The sequence below is a fragment of the Meles meles genome, chromosome 14, assembly GCF_922984935.1.
Source record: "Meles meles chromosome 14, mMelMel3.1 paternal haplotype, whole genome shotgun sequence".
Classification (NCBI taxonomy): Eukaryota; Metazoa; Chordata; class Mammalia; order Carnivora; family Mustelidae; genus Meles; species Meles meles.
In genome coordinates this window covers 6,725,607-6,746,904 of record NC_060079.1, presented here as the reverse complement: position 1 = coordinate 6,746,904, position 21,298 = coordinate 6,725,607, and the positions used below count along the sequence as shown (strand labels likewise).

At 45.2% G+C, this 21,298-nt stretch overlaps 1 protein-coding gene across 9 annotated transcripts in view; it reads left to right on the top strand.

Moving 5' to 3' along the window:
- SPATA13 (spermatogenesis associated 13) overlaps positions 1-21,298 on the top strand; it is a 146,146-nt gene that overhangs the window by 105,063 nt on the left and 19,785 nt on the right. Inside the window, exon 1 of one of the 9 annotated variants that reach the window (XM_045977879.1) lies at positions 10,043-10,216. The exons of the other annotated variants lie outside the window; for them this stretch is intronic. Coding sequence (XP_045833835.1) covers positions 10,162-10,216 — 55 coding nt within the window. The 5' untranslated portion in view covers positions 10,043-10,161. Of the gene's footprint in view, positions 1-10,042; positions 10,217-21,298 lie in introns of those variants that run through there. 9 annotated transcript variants of the gene reach the window in all.

The window sequence follows — 21,298 nt, the reverse complement described above, 5'->3', positions numbered from 1 at the left end:
TCTTGGTTTAGAAGATACCTCATTTGTTTTGACCCACTTAATAAATATATGTGATGTTGTATATCTCAGAATCTCTGTCCTATTATGAATGAGACACTGTGCTGGAGGGTGGGTGGTCGTGAGGAACCCAGAGGCCATTCTCACAAACCTCCAGTGTGGTATAGGGACTTTAAAGCCATTGCAAGGATAAAGGAGCTCAGGGTGAAGGGAGAGCATCAGATCTGGGGAGTCCCAAGACTTCCCGGAGAAAATGACATCCAATTTGAGAGTTAGTTACTGAACCAGTATGAGTCTTCTTGGTGGTGAGAAACAGACCAACTACAACAAGAAGAGTGGCCTTACAAGGTCATCTTTATTTATAGTAAATAAAGAGAATACAGGATAATTTCCAAAGCCATGCCTCCCCACACAGGTAAGCAGGCTCCTTCTCTTGAGGTTTGGAATGAATATTCAAAGGGAGACTTCATCCTTGCCTGAAACGGACAGACCTAAAGTTGCACGTGCGCACTCAGAAAACATGCCCGTACATATATTGTATGTTATGCTAATGAAGCTTATGCCCCTCCCAGAGCAGGGATTTTAACATAAAGGAGCTGAGGTAACTCTGGGGCACTTTCATCTGTGCAGAGGTAGTCCTGCTTGGGGTCAGGGGAAGGTCGTCCTCCAAACGTTTCTTTTCCTGTTCCAGCAATTAGTTAGCTAGTTTCTAAAGATAAAATTGATAGGCACAGGCTTCTGGGAGTTTGCTGGGCTAAGGAAGTCTCTCCGGTGACAAGGTGAAGGGTGAACAGAAGTTAGATTAGGTTTGTTGTGAGGGAAAGGTATGTTCCAGGCAGAGGGAATAGCATATGCAAACGGTGGGAGCCGGAGAAAGGAGAGCATATTTCTCCCCATCCTCAGGCCTCTCAGATTCAAGGTGTCCTGCACGTGCTGACTGGAGCCTGCAGCGTGCTGAGGGCTTGCCTTGAGGCTACTCATTCTGCCCTGCTTGAGTTGTATCCTACCAGGAGTCAAGGGCATGCCTCCAAACCCATTTATGGCAGCTGTATCAGTTATTATAATTATAGATCTTACTTAGATATACAAACTAATGAAATGTAAGACTGTAGAGACTCAGCTCTGTGAAAACTAAGCTGAGTACTTTGTAGAGATTCAATAAAGGTGAATTGCCAAAAAGTATTTTGTCTGATTAGATGAGAATTGATAGCTGTAAAGGAAAAAAAAAGAAAGAAAAGGAAAGAAAGAAAGAAAGGAAAAAAGAAGGAAAGATCGATCGATCCAGGAATGTTTACTCAGAATACTTCACAAGTGTCTCTGGTTATTACTGTCGTGAAAGAAACCAGAGCTGGAAATCACAGTTGAGACATTCTCGTGCGACCTAGGCAAGAAAAAATGCAGAATTCCAGTCGGATGATCATACATGAAGACCTCTGGTTGATGACAAAGATGAACCCATTGCACTTTTATATGTTTTAAGTTAACACATTTATGGCATAAATGCAGGTGTGATGTTTTTGACTTGGGGTTTTCAGGCAGTCCGACTGCACCTGTGGGAGGACCCCTTCAGTGGGTCTCCTGGCTGTAGCAGGAGGAGGTGAGGGAAGGATTGGAGTGTTGAGAGATAAGTCTAGACTAGAGATCAGAGGTAAGGAGCCTGCCGATTCCTCGCTTCCAGGAGAGGGGATTAGACTAGCCTGGGGGCAACAAGGAGCCATATTAGAGTTTTAAGTGGAGCACGGTGCTCAGATTTGCATTTTAGAGACATGGCTGGCTAGATTGTGCCCTTTCTGCAGACAGGAAGAGTCGTTGCTAAATCAAGTGGACAGAGCCCTGATGTAAGAACAAGACCATAGTCGAGGTGCCTGAGTGGTGGGGTCGGTTAAGCCTCTGACTCTTGGTTTCAGCTCAGGTCATGATTTCAGGGTCCTGAGATTAAGCCTTGGGTTGGGCTGTGTGCTTAAGGCTCAAGACTCTCTCTCCCTCTGTCCCTCCCCACCTGTATACTCATGTTCTCTCTCTCGCTCTCAAAATTAATAATCTTAAAAGAGAGAGAGAGAAAGAGACCACATGGCCATAGTCCTGGAGAAGTGAAAGTTTGGAGGTCAGGCCAGTTGGATGTTTTGGGTGCTGAAACACAGGTGCCTGGGTGTTGGAGAGCGTGAGAGAATAGCACGCGAGTGGGGGGCTCCGTTCTGTTCCAGGCATGTTGAATTGGAGACACAGGTGCAACAAGTAAGTGAAGAGGTTCACACCTGCCCTTCATCCTAATAGTCTGATATTGAGGAGGAAGACCCCGGAGAGAAGTAAAGACTTGAAAGTCCTCAGCAAATGAACGGTTGTTCTTAAAGCTGTTGGAAGCAGTGTTATCATCCGGGGTGTATGTGAAAGATTAGAAGAGGATCAGCAACATTTGGGGACCAGTAAAGGAAAACAAAATCCACAAAGGTGATGGGAAAGGAATGGCCAGACTGGTAAGTAGTGTCCTAGATGTCAGAGGAAGCCCGGTTTCAGGGACAGAGTGTTTAGCAGGCAATGTTAGATGTATCCAGAGTGAAGTTGGGCACTCTGAAAGATACACATTGGATTTGTGGCAGGAAGGACAGTGTTGACCTTGATTGGCAAAGGCAGCTTGAGTTCACTGGGAGGGCAAAGCCAGAATGCAGTGGGAGGGCAGCTGCCAGGCCGTGGGGGAAGTTAGGACCTTAAGTTTTAGTACAGAAGTGTTTTATCAATTTTCTTTCTCATTTCCCTTAAATGTTAGGGCTAGTTAAAATACTTTTGTCTTGCTACCTTATTAAAAAATTATTTTGGCTTTACAGTACCTGAAAGCTCATGGATACAGATGGGTCTGTGTTTGTTTTTACTGAATGTTTTTTGAAAGAAATAATAATAAGTATGCATCAGAAAGTTCCATTCCTTGATTTACGGTTATGAAATAATACCCAAAGATTAAGGAGGTGGAGGCCAGAAAAGTTTATGCCGTTTTAACTCTTGATCTTTTAATTAAATAAGTTGTAAGAAATTCTTAAAGCAGTTTTTTTGAAAAGTTGTGTGATGAAGTAAATAAATGTATTAAAACACTTTAGATTTATTCTTTTATCTGGTCAAAACAAAGAAAATACATTTTTTTCCTTTGCCTTAGTTTGCTGTTGTAGATACTATTTCTAATTTGTTATTCTAATTTACTGTTATGAAAGTTAATTTTCTCATTGACACATCTTTGGGTCAGGAAACAGAATTGAGGGGCACATGGGTGGCTCAGTGGGTTAAGCCTCTGCCTTCGGCTCAGGTCATGGTCTCAGGGTCCTGGGATCAAACCCCATAACGGGCTTTCTGCTCAGCGGGGAGCCTGCTCCCCTCCCCCCCCCCCGCCCCTCTGCTTACTTGTGATCTCTCTCTCTGTGAAATAAATAAAATCTTAAAAAAAAAAAAAAAAGGAAAGAAAACAGAATTGAATCCTAGTCCTGTTGCCTGGCTCTGTGACCTTAACCTCAGAGTCTTAATGTCCTCCTTTGTTCCATACCCCACCAATGTGTGAGGATGACATGGTGCACAGTAAATGTGTGGCAAATACAAGCTGTCATTCCTGCAAAGAACTAGAAAGATGTATTCCTTACACAGGGGACCAGGAGTGAGGACCAATGGGCCACGTTTCCAGCCAGAGTTCCGAGTTACTTATTTAACTGCGCTAACCAGCAATTTAACCTTAGACAAGTCACTTAATCGAATGAGTAAAGTCCTAGAGAACTAGGAGTCTTTATGGAACAATATTCTGTTTAATTATTATCCAAATGTAGGTTAAGCCAATTTAAAATACATTTTAAGAGAAAGAATTTTTTTATGTTGAGTATCTTGACCCAAGATTTTAGGCATTATCTAAGGATGTTCCAAAGTATCACTTTAGAGACTCCACCAAGTTTTTTTGTTAAACAAAAGAGAAAAAGAAACACAATGGCCGGTATTAAGGCATATGTGATGCCTTGAAGTAACTGTAAAACCTTTTTGTCTGATCTCTTATTGTTTGGATTATCTCTTTCTGCGGCTGCTTTTCAAAAGTTTTCTTTCAGTAATGAATCAGAGAAAATACGAAATCAGATCTTGCTTCCTTAGCACGTTTGACAGTGATGGTAACCGTTCTTGGGAAAGCTGGTTGAAGGGTTGGTGACAGCGAGTGCTGGTTGCCCCGTGTGGATGTCATGAGTCTGGTCTAGTTGTCTTCTCCCTTCCCTGTCCCGCTTTGATACTTTATTACCAAGGGGATACTGGGCAGTGCTTGTATTTATTTGTGAAACAGGATGACTCAGTTCACTTGTCTTTAGGCACGTACTTGCAGGAAAAATGTTTTCCTGCCAGCTAACACTGAGCATGTTAAAATCAGTCCTGACCATGTTGTGAGACAGTGTGGATTCCACAGTCAGAGGAATTTGAAATTATTCCGTCTACAGGAACAAGTATTACAAACATGGACATCAGTGCCTTGAACCGTAGTGCCTGCAAGTTTCAGAGATGCTGTGAGCTTCAGTAGGAGTTTTTTGTTTTGTTTTTTTTTAAGAAACAAACTCTTTTTTTTTTTTTAAGATTTTATTTATTTATTTGAGAGAGAGCATGAGAGAGGAGAAGGTCAGAGGGAGAAGCAGACTCCCTGTGGAGCAGGGAGCCCGATGTGGGACTTGATCCCAGGACTCTGGGATCATGACCTGAGCTGAAGGCAGTTGCCCAACCAACTGAGCCACCCAGGCGCCCTCCAGTAGGAGTTTTATCTATGCTGGTATTTCATGCCTTAATCACTGCCTATAATCGAGATTTTTTAAAAAAGGAATATAATGTTTTAGTCTCTCTTAAAAAAAAAACAAAGTTTTTCACCTTTTTCCAGCAAACTGTTGAAATTGTTACCATTTTAACGGTTCAGGCATGCTCAGTTCTAAAACTTGGATTTCTTCAATCTTTCTGGATTAAAAAAAGTAAAAAGTCATTCAGATATCCTGTGTCCAATGCAAGTTTCAGAAACTGGATTTTAATAGTAGAGGAAAGGTTATTCCAAGTCCCCGAAGGAGAGCCAGGAGATCTAAACATGAAGCAAACAACCACACAGTGCTTGTACTCTGTCCATGTTGTTCTCAGAGATGAACTCAACAAGGCTTAAAACTACTCAGACCTTTTCCTCGCTCAGTTAGGCGAGATTTCAGTTATAAGTAGTGTAGCTGGCATTGAGACCAGATCAGGCTGACTTGGAATCCCAGACTGCTTCCATTCCACTGTCTGTCTTCCAGGTGGAGGGTGGAACAAAACACAAAATGATTTTTTTTTATGTGCGCAGAAGGTATACCTGTGTGTTGGCTTTTAAGACCACGCCCTAATAATTGCCTGTAATTAAAACAAAGGAAGAGAGGGACATTCATCCAAGAGAGGGACATTCATCCAAGAGAGGGACATTCATCCAGTACCTATTCTGCTCTTGTTATGTTTGAAACCTGCTCAGTCTTAAGGATGTAAAGACAAATACATAAATACAGAGCGGATATGAGATACGTACTAGGTCCGGAAGGATGGGAAGAAAGCAAACACATGGTGTTTACAGAAGATGGGAGAAACATGTCGTAAAATGAAGACCTTACCTTTTCTTTTAAAGGGCAATTTTTATTTGTTTCTGAAGTCTAAACATTGTGATAAACAGTACTCGGGAAGAGTGTCTTTTTTGGAGAGGTTGGGGCATGGAGTAAGGGCAAATGGGAGGGTTTATTTGCCACTGAGAAAATTTTCCATCATCTTGTATGTTCAAGTCTGCATTACCACAGACTGAAAAGGAGTAGCTTTGAAGATCCAAAGAGAGGCACATTTACATCCTCTGTATCTTTAAGTTTGCACTGGGTGGTTCTCACCCAGCAGCTTCTTATAACTTGGGCTCCATTTCCTGTGTGCTTTGTGTGACAGGGTCCTCCCCTTCTGTGGTGAGGAGCCTGGCTGCTGAGGCATGTTTCAGGAAGGCCTAATTGAGCCTGCCTTAGCCATCCATACATGAGCAGGCAGCATATTGAAATAGTGTCTGCAGCTAGATCAGTATGTTCTAGAAAATGTTATGTTACATATTATGTTGAATGAAGACAGAATGTATACAGGTTTCAGAAATTGGTTATATTTTCTTTTATTTCCCTGGAAAAGAGCATAACGGGTCTATAGATATATAATATGGCTTGTTTTTAATCCATTCAGAATAAAGGGAATACTCTGGATACTTAGTTATTTGTGCTAGTGGACAAGGGAGCATTGGTTTGAATAACTGATAGCAAATGTCTCAGATTAGTTCCTGTTAAAGAATCCCCCATTCCGGCTTTAGGAACTGTGGCCCCATATCAGTAATAGAGAAGAGCGAGGGTGTGTACACAGGACACATGCTGCGGGGCGCCTGGGTGGGTTTGTTGGTGAAGCATCTGACTTTGGCTCAGGTCATAATTCCAGGGTCTTGGGATTGAGTCCCACATCAACAGGGAGACTGTCCCTCCTACTGCATGGGCTCTCTCTTTCTCTCTTACTCTTGATTCTGGTTAGTTGTTGCTCAAATGGGACTTTGTACTGTAGCTCAGTCCAGCCAGATGTAGGGATTTCTCTGTTCGTGGTGATGTGTTACTCAACCTTGAGCCCATTTCCAAAGCTGAGGATATTGTGCTGAAGAATAGTGTCACTCTATCCTCTGGGCCTTCTCCTGTCTGGTGCCTGTCTTGGTACTGGGGCTGTCTCTAAACATAGTGGGGACATAAAGTTGCTAGGATATTTGTAGGCTAAGGACACCTTTCCACCATGCAGCAAAGGTTGCTGCTTTGGCGAAGAAGCTGTAGCAGCTGGGAAATTTTGAGCAGAAAACCAGTGCTGGTAATCTTTCTGCACAAAGCAGAAGGTGGTCATATAAGAAAATCTATGCCATATTGTATTTAAAATAAGAAGATCTCAAATTCAGAGCTAAATGGAACCTGAATGACCACCTAGTCAATCTCAAGAAACAGTCCTAGAGCAGTAGACATGACCACTGGTTTGAGTCTGAGGTACCACTACTAACTTACCCCAATTGTTTTATGGCATTTCCTTCCCATACAGGTGTGTGTAAATATATATGGGTCTTAGGACCACTGTGCTGAAAAATCACTTTAATTTCTATATCTGTATAAGAAAAATCATCAACATTCCATGTGTTTTTGACTTTTTACTTTATTTTCACTCATTTCTAAATATTTGATATTAGGATATAATTTGAATTTCTCTCCCCCCCTGAGGGACTGATCCCTTACTTAGTTCTTTCAGGGTTGCCAGTAATCAATGTTTGGAATTCCCAGTCCTGACCATCTAATGTAGTGATGTCTTATCCAAGGAGAATAAATTAATGTGTGTGTTGGGGTGGGGGGAGGTGGGGGGGTGGAGTTTAAGACTTTTTTCAACTATGCTTAAGGTCTTTGTTGTAGTATTCTTATTGATCTTGTAAACATAGGCTTTAATCACTTAAAAAAAAAAAAAAAGCTCTAAGTCAAACCTCCGTATTACTTCTTCCAAAAATATCTTAGAAGCGTTGTTGGGTCAGTATCATCAGTATCCTTTGATGAGATGCCTCATTTAAACACAGTCTTTGTTTGTTTACCTTTTTCCTTCTTTTTATCTTTGTTTCATTTTGGGTGTGCAGTAAAGTAGGTTTACTTAGTAAATGCCTTTGATTTAAGATCCTAAACTCCCAGGGATCTCAGTGTAGTGCCTTGACTCTATCTCTGGATTTGGAAAAGTCCTTGGGATGTAAGAGCTATTCTGTGCACCAGCTGCCAGTGAAAGGCAAAAGTGAGCAAACAAACTCTTAGGACAATACCAAGGAAATGTGGCAAAGAGATCTTTTTCTTTTTGACAACTTGCAATTTTATCCAACCAACAAAGCAAACAGACGAACCCCAAATTTAAGAAAATGAAAACACTCTGGATTTTATTTGCCTCCTGCTGGAATTTAAGCTTAGAACGGATACCCATCAGAATTAATTCCATCTTCTCACTGCTCTTTATCTCAGTGTTTAGGATTTCACCTCTTTCTTCTAACTAAAACCGCATCTATCTGTTCATATTCCATGGTCTTCATTAGCTTCTGAATTGATTTTTAAAAGGGACACTAGCATTCACGATGTTCTTGAATTGCCTAGAATAATACTTTCCAAACCCAAATGTGTATTTGAATGCCCCTGACCTTGTTAAAATACACGTTCTGATTCCACATAATGTGGATGGGGACGCAGACTCTTCACTTCTAATCAGCTGCCGGGTCAGGCCAGTGCTATGTGTCCATGGACCACACCCTGAGTAGCAAGACCCTAACACACTTTCTTTGTGGGCAGTAATATGTGTTACTAGAATAAAAGAGTTTTGTGACCCAATAAAGTTGGGAAATTCTATGGTAAACAGTGTTGCACAGCGGTCATTTGGGTTTATGGGAACTTGTGGCTACTAATGTATACTTGCACGTTTCATGAGGTCGACTTTTTGCATGGACCCTACTCTGCAACTAGTATGCCCTGTGGCATGTAGGACACTTTACCTTACAGAGAGAGACTGTTCTGAAAAACAATTTCAAGGAAGCTTTTGAGTCCATAATTCAGTTTAGTCCCACCTTTTAAAAGAAGAGATAGGCCCGTTTTGAATGAGCTATTTTACTAATCATTTAAAAACTTTGACTTTCTTAAATCATTAAAAAAAAAAATACTTGCAAAGGCAAAATTTGAAGCTGATGTGGTATTGTGAGTGTGACTGTGTGTGTGTGTATGTTCACTCCATTTCACCTTTGTTGTGGGTTATTAAAGCTGTGAGTTCTCCAGAAAACTCTTCAGCCGGATTGAAGGGTGGGATACAGGAAGTCAGTAGAAATAGCTACAAACACTTAAGATAAGAACAGTCTACAATATAGCACATAGTCAACATGGGCAATATAATTAATTAGGCAGTTTTGCCTAATAAGTGCATGGTGTGAGTTTTGTGGGAACCAACACCGTTTTACTGACCTTGGGTCTTTTGAAGTTGAGGCAGCATGATTGGTGATGTTTATTAATCTCTCACGAAGTGCCAGTATTGTTCTAAATACTTTTTAGTATGTTCTCAATAACCCTCACAGGGTTGTTGATGCCCCAGTCATACCCATTCTACAGACCAGAAACTGAGATTCCCTAGAGACTTAGAAACTTTTCCTAAGCAGTTGGGTAGAGCAGATATTGTACCCAGGTTCACTGGGTCCCACGGGTGTAAAACACGCATTTGCTAACTGGTACTGTTAATGTTTTAACCGCTGTTTATTAAGGGATCACCACGTGGTCGCTACTTTGCATATGTTGTATCTTGCTCATAAAGTCAAAAAGTAACATCTTCCTGTCATGAAGAAATTGAAGGAAGTGTAGTTTGTTAAAGATCATTGTTTCACAATGTAAAAGAAAGACTTGCTCATTGACATAACGTGGAAAATAGTGAAGAGTATGGGGGAAATAAATGACCTGTATGTCATCTAGAGAGAAACTTTAAAAAACAGCAATTCTCTTCATTATAGGCGATGCACACTTTATATAATGAAAGATAGACATATTACTTTCACATAGTAGAGTGAAAGTAATGTATACACAAACACATATATATATTTGAACAAAATCCTTCCTTTAAGGTGATTTCACAAATTTACAATTAACATAACTCAAATTTTTGTCATGAAATCCGAACTCCATTTTTGAACTGAGCGACCTCTCTGCTTTTTCCCCCCGGGAAATAAATACCTTTTTAAAAGCTCTCTAAAAGTCTAACTCAGCCTTTGGGATCATAATTAAAAGCAGCAAACGCATTTCTCCCACTTTTGTCGAAGGCTCTTGACCACACCTGATACGCTTGTGAGTGTGTTTGGGTTTGGTACGTGGAGGCTTTGCTTGAGTTTAGAATTTCCTCCCTGACATCCCTGGGACGTCTGGAGCCGCTAACCCTAGCGGCTGTGAGCAGTGAGTGAGTTGTCAGCCTCTAAGCACGCTCTGGCCGGGAGTGCACACAGCGTCAAAGCAGTGAATAAGCGATTTCTGCAGTTTCCGTAGCTGAGAGAGCCTGTGTGATTCTCCGTGATGCTCAGTCACACCCCAGTCCTGCTCTGAACGTGGCTGTTTTTCAAAGAGAAGAATGGTAGCCAGAGGGGAGATAGCAAGATTCTGGAGTCTGGAAAGCCTTCACATGGGTATGTGTGCACAGAATGAATTACTATATTGTGGCAATATTGCTAATTCTACTCCGTTTCCTTCCAAGTTATGGTGCTTTCTCTTTGCTGCTGCTTGCCAGTTTAAGTGTGTCTGTGAAAGCTCATTCATCCTAGTGTAGCATTCTGAGGGTACTTTTAGTTGTGGATGTAATAAATCAAGGAACTTGGCTTTGATTATGGTATAGCTGTTAGTGTGAAATAGAAAATAAGAAGCAAGCATCCTGTGTGAGTTATGGATCTGGTTTTTACTGTGCTGGTGTTTACTTCTGTTACATGAAATTCTTGTATACAAGAGTTTATTGTTGGGCTGTATATAAAAATGTTCCTTGCTATTCTGGGGTATGGAAGGCTCTCAACTCGTTTCTGAAAAAGACTGTTTACTGTTTTCAAAAGTGGTATTGCCCCGTATTTGGTTACTGCACTGTCTCCCCCCCTGACTTTTCAGTATTTTTGTGAGTGGTGTCCACTAAGATAGTTCCTATTTAAATGCGAAGGAAATGTGATGCTCTCACCCTAAGAAGTTATATAGATTGCGATGCATGTATTCTTTAAAAAGAGTAAGAAAGAAAGTACTTCACAGGAAGAATTTTAGCCAACTGCTACAATGTGGGTACAATAGGATGCTTTTTAAAAGTCTTGTCTCTGTTTTTGCTTTTAATCCAAGCCAGTAACTCAGACTGAAATGAATGAGAATTGCAGCTGACAGCTTGAAGGCTGCCTTGGGCCTCACTGGGGCAGTACAGGTTAGAGTTCGTGCTTCTTTCGTGTCTTAGTTGGTGTTCTGTGCTGGCGGAGAGCAGATGGGGATGTGGTTATGGCTTCTGTGTCTGGCGGATTGAGAAAACAAGAGCAGCGTGTACTCCGTTTCACTAAAAAGTTGCTCACTGATAAATGCATTCACAGCACAGACCTGCCTCCCAAGTGGCTGTGAGGGTCCACTTCAGTAACTGGGTACCATGAGCTTGTTGTCGTTGCAGACCAGATGAGGCTGGGATGGAGACCAGAGGGGTGCTGGGTGCCCCACTCATCCTGAGCACCACTGGGTGGATCTGAGTGTTTATTACAGCGGAGCCAGCCACGCCAGCGCGTGGGAGAGCAGAGGCGGCTGGGCGGGCAGTGCTGGGAGCCCCCCACTGTCCTGCTGCTCCTCCTCTCAGCATTCCTCCACTCCCTGGGCAAGATTCCCAGTCTTTCTTCCCACACTCTGCAAAGGCCGAGGGAAGGCCTGACCTGGCCTCTGGCTGTGAGTGGAATGCTCTCAACCTAGCGAAAGAGACTCAGCATGGCAGAATCTTCTGTGCAAAGCTTTGCACTCGCCTCCCTTCCTGTGTTCCAGGAGGGCTCCCCTTCTCCTGCCCTGCCCCCACAGGTGGCTCTGTTCCTTTGATGAATCTGGCTGGAAAGGAAAGGAAGGAACTCTCTTTAACTGGGAAGGCTGGTTCTGTAGGAATCTTCTCTTTTCCGGCCCTGAATGTTTTCTGGTTCATTGTGTTCCAAAGACTTTTTCATATACTGGCTATACTCACTATATGTGTGTGTGTGTGTAGTGGAAGTGACAGCAAACACAGTGTTTAGTCAACTTGAAATGATACGCCAGCATAAGATAATGAGTTTTCTAAATTGTGACTTCTATTTTATTTGAGCACCCTGATTGGGCGGGGAGCAGGGGAGGGGCTGGGGGACTCTGAGGCACAGCCTGATGGCCCTTGTGTCGGGAGGAAGCTCCAGCCAGGGACAGGCAAGGGGAGCGTGGGCCCCGGAGAGGATGGGCCCCATCAGGCTGTGGTCCTGTCCCTGTGAGCTAAGTAGAGGGCAGGACTGAGGCAGGTGTGTAGCAGGCTTGTTTTGGAGCCAGACAGACCCGTGTTTGAATTCCAGCCCCACCACTTAGGAGCAGTTACTTATAACTCTTTGAGCCACAATTTCCTCTTCTATAAACAGACAGTAATAATTCCAAGATGCTTATGAGGCTTGACCGGGATGATTTATATTAAGAGTTTAGCGTAGTGCCTGGTACACACTAAGAGTTCATTCCCGGGATTTGGTGAAACCAGATAGGTTCCTGCTCAGGATTTGTGCAGCGAGGGGTGGTGATATCCAGCCCAGAGAGCCGTCGAGGGTGTAACCAAGTGGCGAGGAGGAGCCTGGACAAACCCACATGTGTCAGCATGGGGGACAGGGTCAGGGTCAGAACCAGAAACCCAAGGAAGAGCAGCAGCTTGTTAAGAGGATGCCAAGGGACAAGCCAAAGGTAAAACCTGAGGGTTCGTGGCTAAGAAACCCAGAACCTGAATCCCATGTCTGAATTGGACACAGGACGGAGGGCAAGCTTCTAGAACAGGAGGAAGCTGAGGTCTCTCCAGCCGCTGTGCTTCCAGGAGAGAGTAGAGGGGAGACCTCAGGGGTATTGTTTTGGGGATACCAAATCCTGATATCTGAGGGCTCTGAGTATCCATTCGACAGAAGAGCTCAAGCAGACTCTTTTCTTAATGATACAGAGTATATATATGACCCAACTCTTGGGCAAGTTTTTGGCCTTAAATTGAGAAGAGGGAAGATGATTCATAGGTAGTTCAAAACAAAATCCATTAAACCATTTGTAGAAACAAAATCCACTGTCCGGGGTTTTGTGTAAATGAAGCTCAGTTGTGATGTAACTTACTCCCATCACCTACCACTCTGGGCAGCAGAAGTAAGCAGTGGCCCTAAGTTGAATCCAGATAGAAGGCTGTATCCTGGGAGAATTATTTTCAAAAGATCCATAAACACTATAAAAGGTTATCAGTGAAGACTGGCATGTCCATATCTAGGGCCCTTTTTGATCCTACTGTTCCTCTGTTTAAAAGGCTCAAAAATACTATTTCTGGGAAATGGTTTGCAAGTCTAGATTAGACATAATAGTGACTTATGTGATGGTAACATTTTAAATTCCAGATATGAAAGTTGTTCATTCAAGCCTTTCACCCAGTCAAGTGACACTGACTAGTAAGCATGTTTCTTTTCCCTTAGGAAGTTCTTTTCCCTGGGAGAGGGGTGGGGACAGATATAAAGAGACAGGTACATGACCAGCTATCCAGAATATTGTAAACAGCTAATATATAACAATATAAATGTGATGAGTGTTTTAAGCCCTACCATGCTTCTAGAACGTCAGAGACCGAGATTGTTGCTGCAGGGGGCCAGGGAATAACAGGGAGGAGAGCCAAAAAGTCATGGAACCCATCACCAAGAAGTGGGAGCCAAGCTGCCTCAAAGTCGTTGAAGCGGAATTTGATCTGCTCTTTGGATGAGAATGTTGCTCCAGTGGAGAGGTTAGCATGGACAGAGGGATTCTGCCCTTCGTGTTGATGTAGGGAACATTCAGTGGTACCGAGTAGCTAGAGCAGAGGTTTTCACCAGTGAGATCAGGGTACGTTTGCTCTCCAAATTGTGACTTGCCGTGTGGACAGGCAACAGAACGCATCCATCCTAGAACAGATCCGTGCAGGTGGCTTAAGTAAGTTTGGCCTTAAAGTCCAATGGTTCCCACAGTTAGCCAGGCATCAGAATCCCTTGGGGTGCTTTTGAAAATGGATTCTCAGCAAACATCCCCACTCTCCGTGAGCACTTGGTTCTGTGGTCCAGCATAAGGCAGAAATCTTGATTCTGAACATTCCCCAAGCGATTGGGTGCCATCGGCGCTGGATGCGTGGGAACCACTGAAGAGGAAGTAGTGTCCCGAGTTTTGACACTGAAGTCAGCCCCCTGGAACTGGGTTTGTCCCCTCTGTGTGCATCTCCGTGGCTCGAGAGTGGCTCTGGCTGGTCAGGGTTCGGCGCCTAGAGCAGTGGCTCTGTGGGAGCTGCTGAGGGTCCCGAGCCCAAGCTGCTGGCCTGCCTCTCTCCGCTGTGTTTGCTATTTCCGTTCTTAAGATGGGAAGCAAGGCGGGCTTGTCTCAAACCTGAGGAAGTCTGAGTGACCAGCAGGAGGTTTTCTAAAATATGTGTTTTGGACAGATTATTCTAAGTGTAGGAATTCCCCTGCAATCAGCCAGGTTTTTGAGGGGAAGTCCCCTCAGAGGAGCTGCCCCCGCCGCGGGAAGAAGGCTGCTTGGTAGGTAGTCAGTGCTGGGGTGAGGCACATCATGACAACAGCTGACATCCGGATGACCTTGACGTCAAGTGGCTGACTGTGAAGCCCACTGTGTTTGTTCTTACCTTTCTTTTCTTTTCTTTTCTTTTTTTTTTAAAAAGACTTTATTTATTTATGACCGAGAGAGGGAACACAAGCACAGGGGACCTGGAGAGGGAGAATTAGGCTCCCCACTGAGCAGGGAGCTCGATATCATGACCTGAGCTGAAGGCAGATGCTTAACGACTGAGCCACCCAGGTGCCTGCTTACCTTCCTTTTATTTAACGAAACACTTCACATGCATCCTGTTACCGGCCCTCCCCACAGATGGGTGAGACACATGAAAGAGGCACCATTTTTCTTGGTTGCAAATGAGAAAGCAAAGACTCCGTGAGCTCAGGATCTCTTTCTGCATGGCCTCGCTTGGACCCACACCGAGGTCTCTAGACTCCCAGGCCGGTGCTTTTGAAGTTCCATCACTCTGCTCAAAAGCCCTTCAACATGCAGAAATAAGCCAAACGGGAAAGAGACGTGTTGTGTGTCCTGAGAAAAACTCCCACCAGGACATGGGCCTGTTTTCTGTATGCATAAAAATCAGACTCCTGTAGGAAGTCCTTATCCTTTGGCACATGTTATAAAATAAGACTTTGCATTGTTGGTGATGTTTGATATTTCCTGTCATAAAAATTCACCTTTGGAGTCTGTGGGCAGGTTTCATCCCTTCACCAGTGCAAAATATAAGTCCAGACAGAAGAATGTCTGTTGCTTCCCTGAGGAATGTTTCCCTTTGGAATGTGGAAGCTGTTTATTGCTGGCCTTTAAAAACAAAACAAAACAAAACAAAAAAAACTTGGGTCATCTCTGTTTGTATTATGTCTAATTGTGTTTGCAGTGGTCCTGCTGACTTAAAAATAGGCTGTTCTCTATGGATGTGTGGCTCTGTCTCTCTCCAGTTGTTCCTAACGCCACATCAGGTCAGGCTGCGACTGGCCTGGGGAGTCGTCCTCGTATGGCAGCTGTGGCCTGGGGAGGTGACCGGTTCATTCAGGAAGTAAGCAGGGATCTAGGGGGGAGAGGAGAATTCAGAGCTGAATCTGAAGGTATGACTGTAGGAGGGACAGAACTAGATAGGGGTGCCACAGGAAGAAGGTAGCCCAGTTGGGGGGAGGGTGTGCAAGGGAACAACAGCCTTTCCAGAAGGATGCGGTGACAATTCAACAAGCACCTTAAAAATTCATTGTATACAGATTTAGAGTATTTCTATATATTTACTCTATGGGAAAAGGTGTGTTGTTTCATAATTGGTCCGAGCCAGAGGTATGTGCTAAAAATCAGTGTACGGAGCTTTTACATGGTAAAGGTTGTCTCGCTGGGCTTGAGTGCAGCTTTAAGAAGTTCTGCGGAAGAGAACACACTGTACCTGCTTCTATTTTATTGTATATATAGGGCTTTGGGGGATTTTAAAAATGATTTTTAACCCAGAACAAACTTTGCTCCATGTTTCCAAGATTGTTTTCAAAAATGGCTCCCCCTCCCCCCAAAAATGGCTTTTCCACGCCTCCTATGTGTTCTACAGAAGAAATACATTTGGCGAGGATGTGGGGAAATCGGAACCCTGTACATTGTTGGTGAGCATATATAGTGGGGCAGCCGGCGGAAAACAGTACGGAAGTTCCTTAAAAAGTTAAAATCGAATTACCATGTAATCCAGCAGTCCCATTCTGGGTATACATCCCGAAGAACTGAAGCAGGATCTCAGAGATCTTGCACAGCCATGTTCCCCGCAGCAGTACTCACCATGGCCAAGAGCAGGGAGCAACCCAGGCACATCCACAGATGAGTAGATCTAGAAAACAGTGTGTACGTACAGTGGACTATTATTCCACCTTTAAAAGGAAGGAAATTCCGACAACACGCTACACAGATGAACCCCGAGGACATGATGCTAACTGAAATAAGCCAGTCACAAAAGGACGAATGCTGTACGATCCCACTTAAAGAATCTCAAGTAGTTAAAATCACAGGAACAGAAAGTAGGAAGGTGGCTGCCAAGGAAGTGGGTAGGAAGGAGGGAAAATTAGTATAAGTCTCTACCACATAGCACTGCCCTGAGGGATATATGAGCCGAGTTACGCAAAACAGCTCTGGGCCTGGTGCGTTGGGATGCCGAGGGAAGTCATCTTGCCTTTCTGTAATGTTTTCCAGTTTACTCAGTGCTTTTATGTATTGTTTCACTGGAAGTTCGCAGTCATGTAACAAGTTACTTGTTGAGGATTTACAAATGACTACTACTATCTGTATTTGACAGTTTGGCAGGTGAAAGATTGAGAAAGAAACTTGACCATGGACTCAAACTACTAACAAAACACCAAAAACCATTTTTATACAGGACTGTTACTTGAAGCCAAGTCTGTCTGACCCAGAGCCCTGCTCTTCTTGGACTGTGTGTTGGTTGTATTTCCAGCCAGCCAGCCAGCCAGCAAATACTTAGTGCCTGTGTGTGCCAGGCGGTGGTCCAGGGACTAGAAGTGCAGTTAAGAACAAAGCAGACAAAATCACTGCCTTTATGTAGTTTGCATTTTAGTTGGAGAAACAGACAGCACACAAATGAGGTTAGATGGTCAGAGATGCTATGGAGAAAAATGAATGAAGAAAAAAGAGCAGGGGTGGAGAGAGGGGTGGTTTTGAACGGACCAGTCAGGGAAGGACTTGGTTTGCTTGTGGGAGGGTATCAGGCACAGGGAACAGCGCCCGCCTGTCCCCAGGGAGAGTCCCCAGGGATGGAGCAGCCATCAGAACTAGAGCCATGTGACAGGGCTGGGAAGTGCAGAGTGTTTATGGTGGGTGGGGTGAGGAGAATCCCAGGGAGAGGGGTTGCTGGAGTGACCTGCCCAGAGAGGTGGGAGAGCAGTGAGAACAGGCCAGATTCTGGACTCATTCTCAAGGGAAAGTCAGGATTTGCTGATGAGCTGGGTGTGGCATGTGTGCAGTGGAAGAAAAAGAATGAGCTCTGGCTAGAGAAAACGTGTGCACTTAACGCCCATTTTACAGACTGGAAAACTGAGGTTGGGAGAGGATAAGTGAAGGGTGCCAAGGTCATTTAGCTAGACAGTTTGCCCAAGTGTTTGTGCTCCACACTGCTCAGGCTTTCACTGCAGGCCTCCTGCCGTACCTCACTCACCCACTGGAAGACTAAGTCAGCTGACCCCACCTGGCCCCTAGAACTGTCTTGTTTCGGCAGTGATTAGTGAACATTAATCTGCACTGTGGAAGCTGTCACTGTGGAAACTTTCTCAGGGTGCTGCTCAATCAGAGATAGTTTTCTAAGTGTTTATGAAAACTCAGATCATTCAGTAGATGAAGGTCCTGAGTTCCAGACAGTTTGATCCTGCTACTTCCTGTGGAGGTGTAGCATTTTTTCAATGGAATCCCTTCTCATTAGACTCCTGTAAATTGTGAGTTAGTGCATTATCATCACTGGCTTCCTGGAACTGCCCCCCCTTACCGATTTCCATGGCAACAGCCAGATCAAATGGTAAAGACTTCTCCCTGGAAAACGATGTTCAGTGGGTTTTTGAGGGAAAAGTGTCATTTTCAGGGCTTTGCTGTGGACAGGAGACCCAGGTACCTTTCATTTCCTGCATTTCCTTCCTTTTGGCTCAGTAGCCATGGCTGAAAAATGATGGGAGGAATGCCATCGGTGCCAGCCTGTGCAGGTCAGTGTGGCGGACACGTGCAGACTCCTGCCGCTTCGGGCCTCCTTAAAGACCGAGCGTTTGCATGCATCTTCCTTACGCAGGAACTGTTGAACTTCTCAAACTTCTCAGTGGTTAGCCGAGGTAGCTGTCGGGCATGGTAGCTGAGCAGTTGCTCCAGGGTCTCTGGTTAGAGAAGGCTTGGAGCTTTAGTGGTATTCTTTTGTATCTTTTGTTTGTTTGTTTTGGATTCTGTTTTTTGTAGGCAAGAAAGACTCATGCATGTACAAAAAGCTTGTATTTGCTTCCTCAAGACTTTCTCCCTCTCCCCCAAATATACACACCCTAGGCTGGGTGACCTCCTGTCCTCTGCCTGCAACCACTCTGACCTCAGCATAGGGGGCCCTAGTAGCACACGGTATCCAGGCTCTTACAGAGCTCACTCACACTTCTCAGACAAGGCGGCCTTTCTCCAGGGCCTCACTCAAAGCCACCAGCATTAGGCAACAGACGCACCTCCAGCATCATACTCCAGAAGGAAGCCACGTGAGATGGAAGCCCTGCTGTGTGGCCATGGCCTCCCACTGGGGACAGACGCACACTCGTGTGCACACACATACCCGCAGCTGGCTGCCCGCTGCCCACCTCTCTGTGTTCCCTTCGCCGTGACCACCTGCACTGACACAAGCCAGGCGCTGCCTCTCTTCCGGGTGAACCAGCCAGCAAGCTCGCAGTTTGCCAGGCAGTGCCAGGGGTCTGGAGAGTTTCCATTTGCTTCTAGACTTGGTGCTCAGCTCCAGGGACATTCCACCCCTGCATTGTTCATCCTTGACGCGGCTCACTTGTACGTTCCTCTCTCAGATGCGGGCCCTGATCTTCCCTGAATGAGACTGAGTATGGCAACAGCGAGGGGACGGGACGTGAGAGAGGGTGGTCGGAGCCCAAGAACTCTGTCCTCACCGCAGAGGTGTCCTCTGATTCCAAGCTCACTGCCCTGACATCCAGTGCACTGTCCCACGCATGGGGAGACGGTCTACTATCCGGTATCCTAACTGGGACAGAGATATTCAGACCAATGCCGTGACTCACCACATACCTAGGGTCATAAAAGTAAGCTGGAGGAAGGCCTGCAGAGCAGCTGGCCCCACCTGGGCTCACAAGAGGGGAGCTTTGAAGAAGAGCAGGCTACAGCTGGATTGTAGGGGCTTCCCGAGTATAGACGGGCACCCAAGCCGTAGGAAAGCATGGGTAAATCCTGTGCCCTTGTGGAGACCTGGTATGTTGGGCATCGTTGAGAGGGGCTCTGTCTGGCGCTCAGGCACACAGGATGGGCATCAAGGAGTGGGGCACCTTGTGAAAGAGGCGCTCATCCTCTGTGTCCCTGCATCTCCCTAGTTTCCTTTATTTGGCTTGAATTCATCATTTTAGTCATAGTCCTGTCTGTGCACGGTAAGGAAAACTTGAGAATCTGACGCATGTAATATGATCTTAGAACTAATTTTCATGGTGTTGATCGTCACCCGTTGTCACAAATCTTTTTCAGTAGTTAACCATTATTTTAGTGTAAGAATCCTAGGTTCAGTTTACACCGTGTGTTGCTTTTATTTTACTTTTTTTATTTTTAATTGTTTTTAGAGAACGTGCGTACAAGTGGAGTGGGAGGAGGAGCAGAGGGTGAGGGAGGCAGAGACTCCCAAGCAGGCTGCATGCCCAGCACAGAGCCTGAAGTGGGGCTCGATCTCATGATCCTGAGATCATGACCTGAGCCAAAATCCAGAGTCAGATGCTTAACCAACTGAGCCACCTAGGTGCTCCCAGAGTGTGTTTCTTTTAAAAAGTTGTTCACGGGGCGCCTGGGTGGCTCAGTGGGTTAAGCCGCTGCCTTCGGCTCAGGTCATGATCTCAGGGTCCTGGGATCGAGTCCCGCATCGGGCTCTCTGCTCAGCAGGGAGCCTGCTTCCCTCTCTCTCTGCCTGCCTCTCTGTCTACTTGTGATCTCTCTCTGTCAAATAAATAAATAAAATCTTTAAAAAAAAAATAAATAAAAAGTTGTTCACGACAGCAGCCTGGCTGAAATGACAGGAGGGAAGACGTGGGGCCCTGTATGCCGAGCTCGGGGCCATGGTCTGGGGCTGGACGGCTCTGTGGAGTACTACAGCGCAGCTCATCCCCCTGGGTTGGGCTGCAAATGTCAAAAGCATGCCAGGTTTGAAGACTTAGTACAAAATGAGGAGTAGAAGTATTTCATTAAAAAAAAAAAAAAAAGAAGAAGTTGCTCAGTTGAGAAAGAAGACCTGTCCCCTGATGGTAGTTACTAGAAATCCAGATTTGCAAGTCCTTGCAAAAGGCAAGAGCAGACAGCACTCTCCCACTGCGATCTCACACTGGCCTTCTTCCTTCCCACCACACTGGCTTCTTCGACTTTGCTCTGGGATTTTCCGAGTCGTCATTGACTTCACCGTCCCTCTTGCTCTGTCACCAGCTCGACCTGCACAAACAGCATCCTTGACTTTCAGTTCCCCTCGCCATTCCCCCGATGCGGCACCTGGGTTCCACTCTCCAGCTACCCCACCGTTTCCCCAGCGGGTTCCCGGGGCCTGGTGTCCGTCCCCAGCCCCTCCCTCACGCTGCTGTGGCGGAGTCCTCCTCCCCCAGCCGGGCTCCCACCACATGCGCTGCCGTCATCACCAGACCCTCTTTTAGTGAGTCCCAACCATGAATCAAAGATGCTAGGAACTTGCCACACATCACCTCACCTCACCTCATTCTCCAAAGAGAAAGAAAATAGTTTGTACAGCAGAAGGCGGAAACTCCGAGAGAGGAAGTTGCTGGGTCCCGTGCCTGTAGAGGGGCAGGGCTGGAATTCAGACCAGGCTCTGGGACTCTAAAACCCATTCTGTAGTGTCAGTGTCTTCAGAACCTGTTGCTTCCTACTCAGAATGCCGAAGGAACCACCCACTGCTTACTGTGGACCCTTGAGGCACCCGCATCCCCCACCTTGCTTTTCAGGTCTCATCTTGCACTGGATGGATGGGGGTCCATTCACCACATGCTTTGGATCCAGCCACATTGTGTTCTCAGTCAAAGCCATCTCAGTATCTTACCAAGCCAGCTGCTATCCCATAGGCTCTCCTGTCTTCTTCACAAAGAGTGTTCTGCTCTTCATAATTCCCGCTGCTGGATGACAAATTAGCCTTGGCGAGAGTAGCCCGCTGTCCCCAGAAGGAGACATCCGAATGCCAAGGTGGGCAGTCC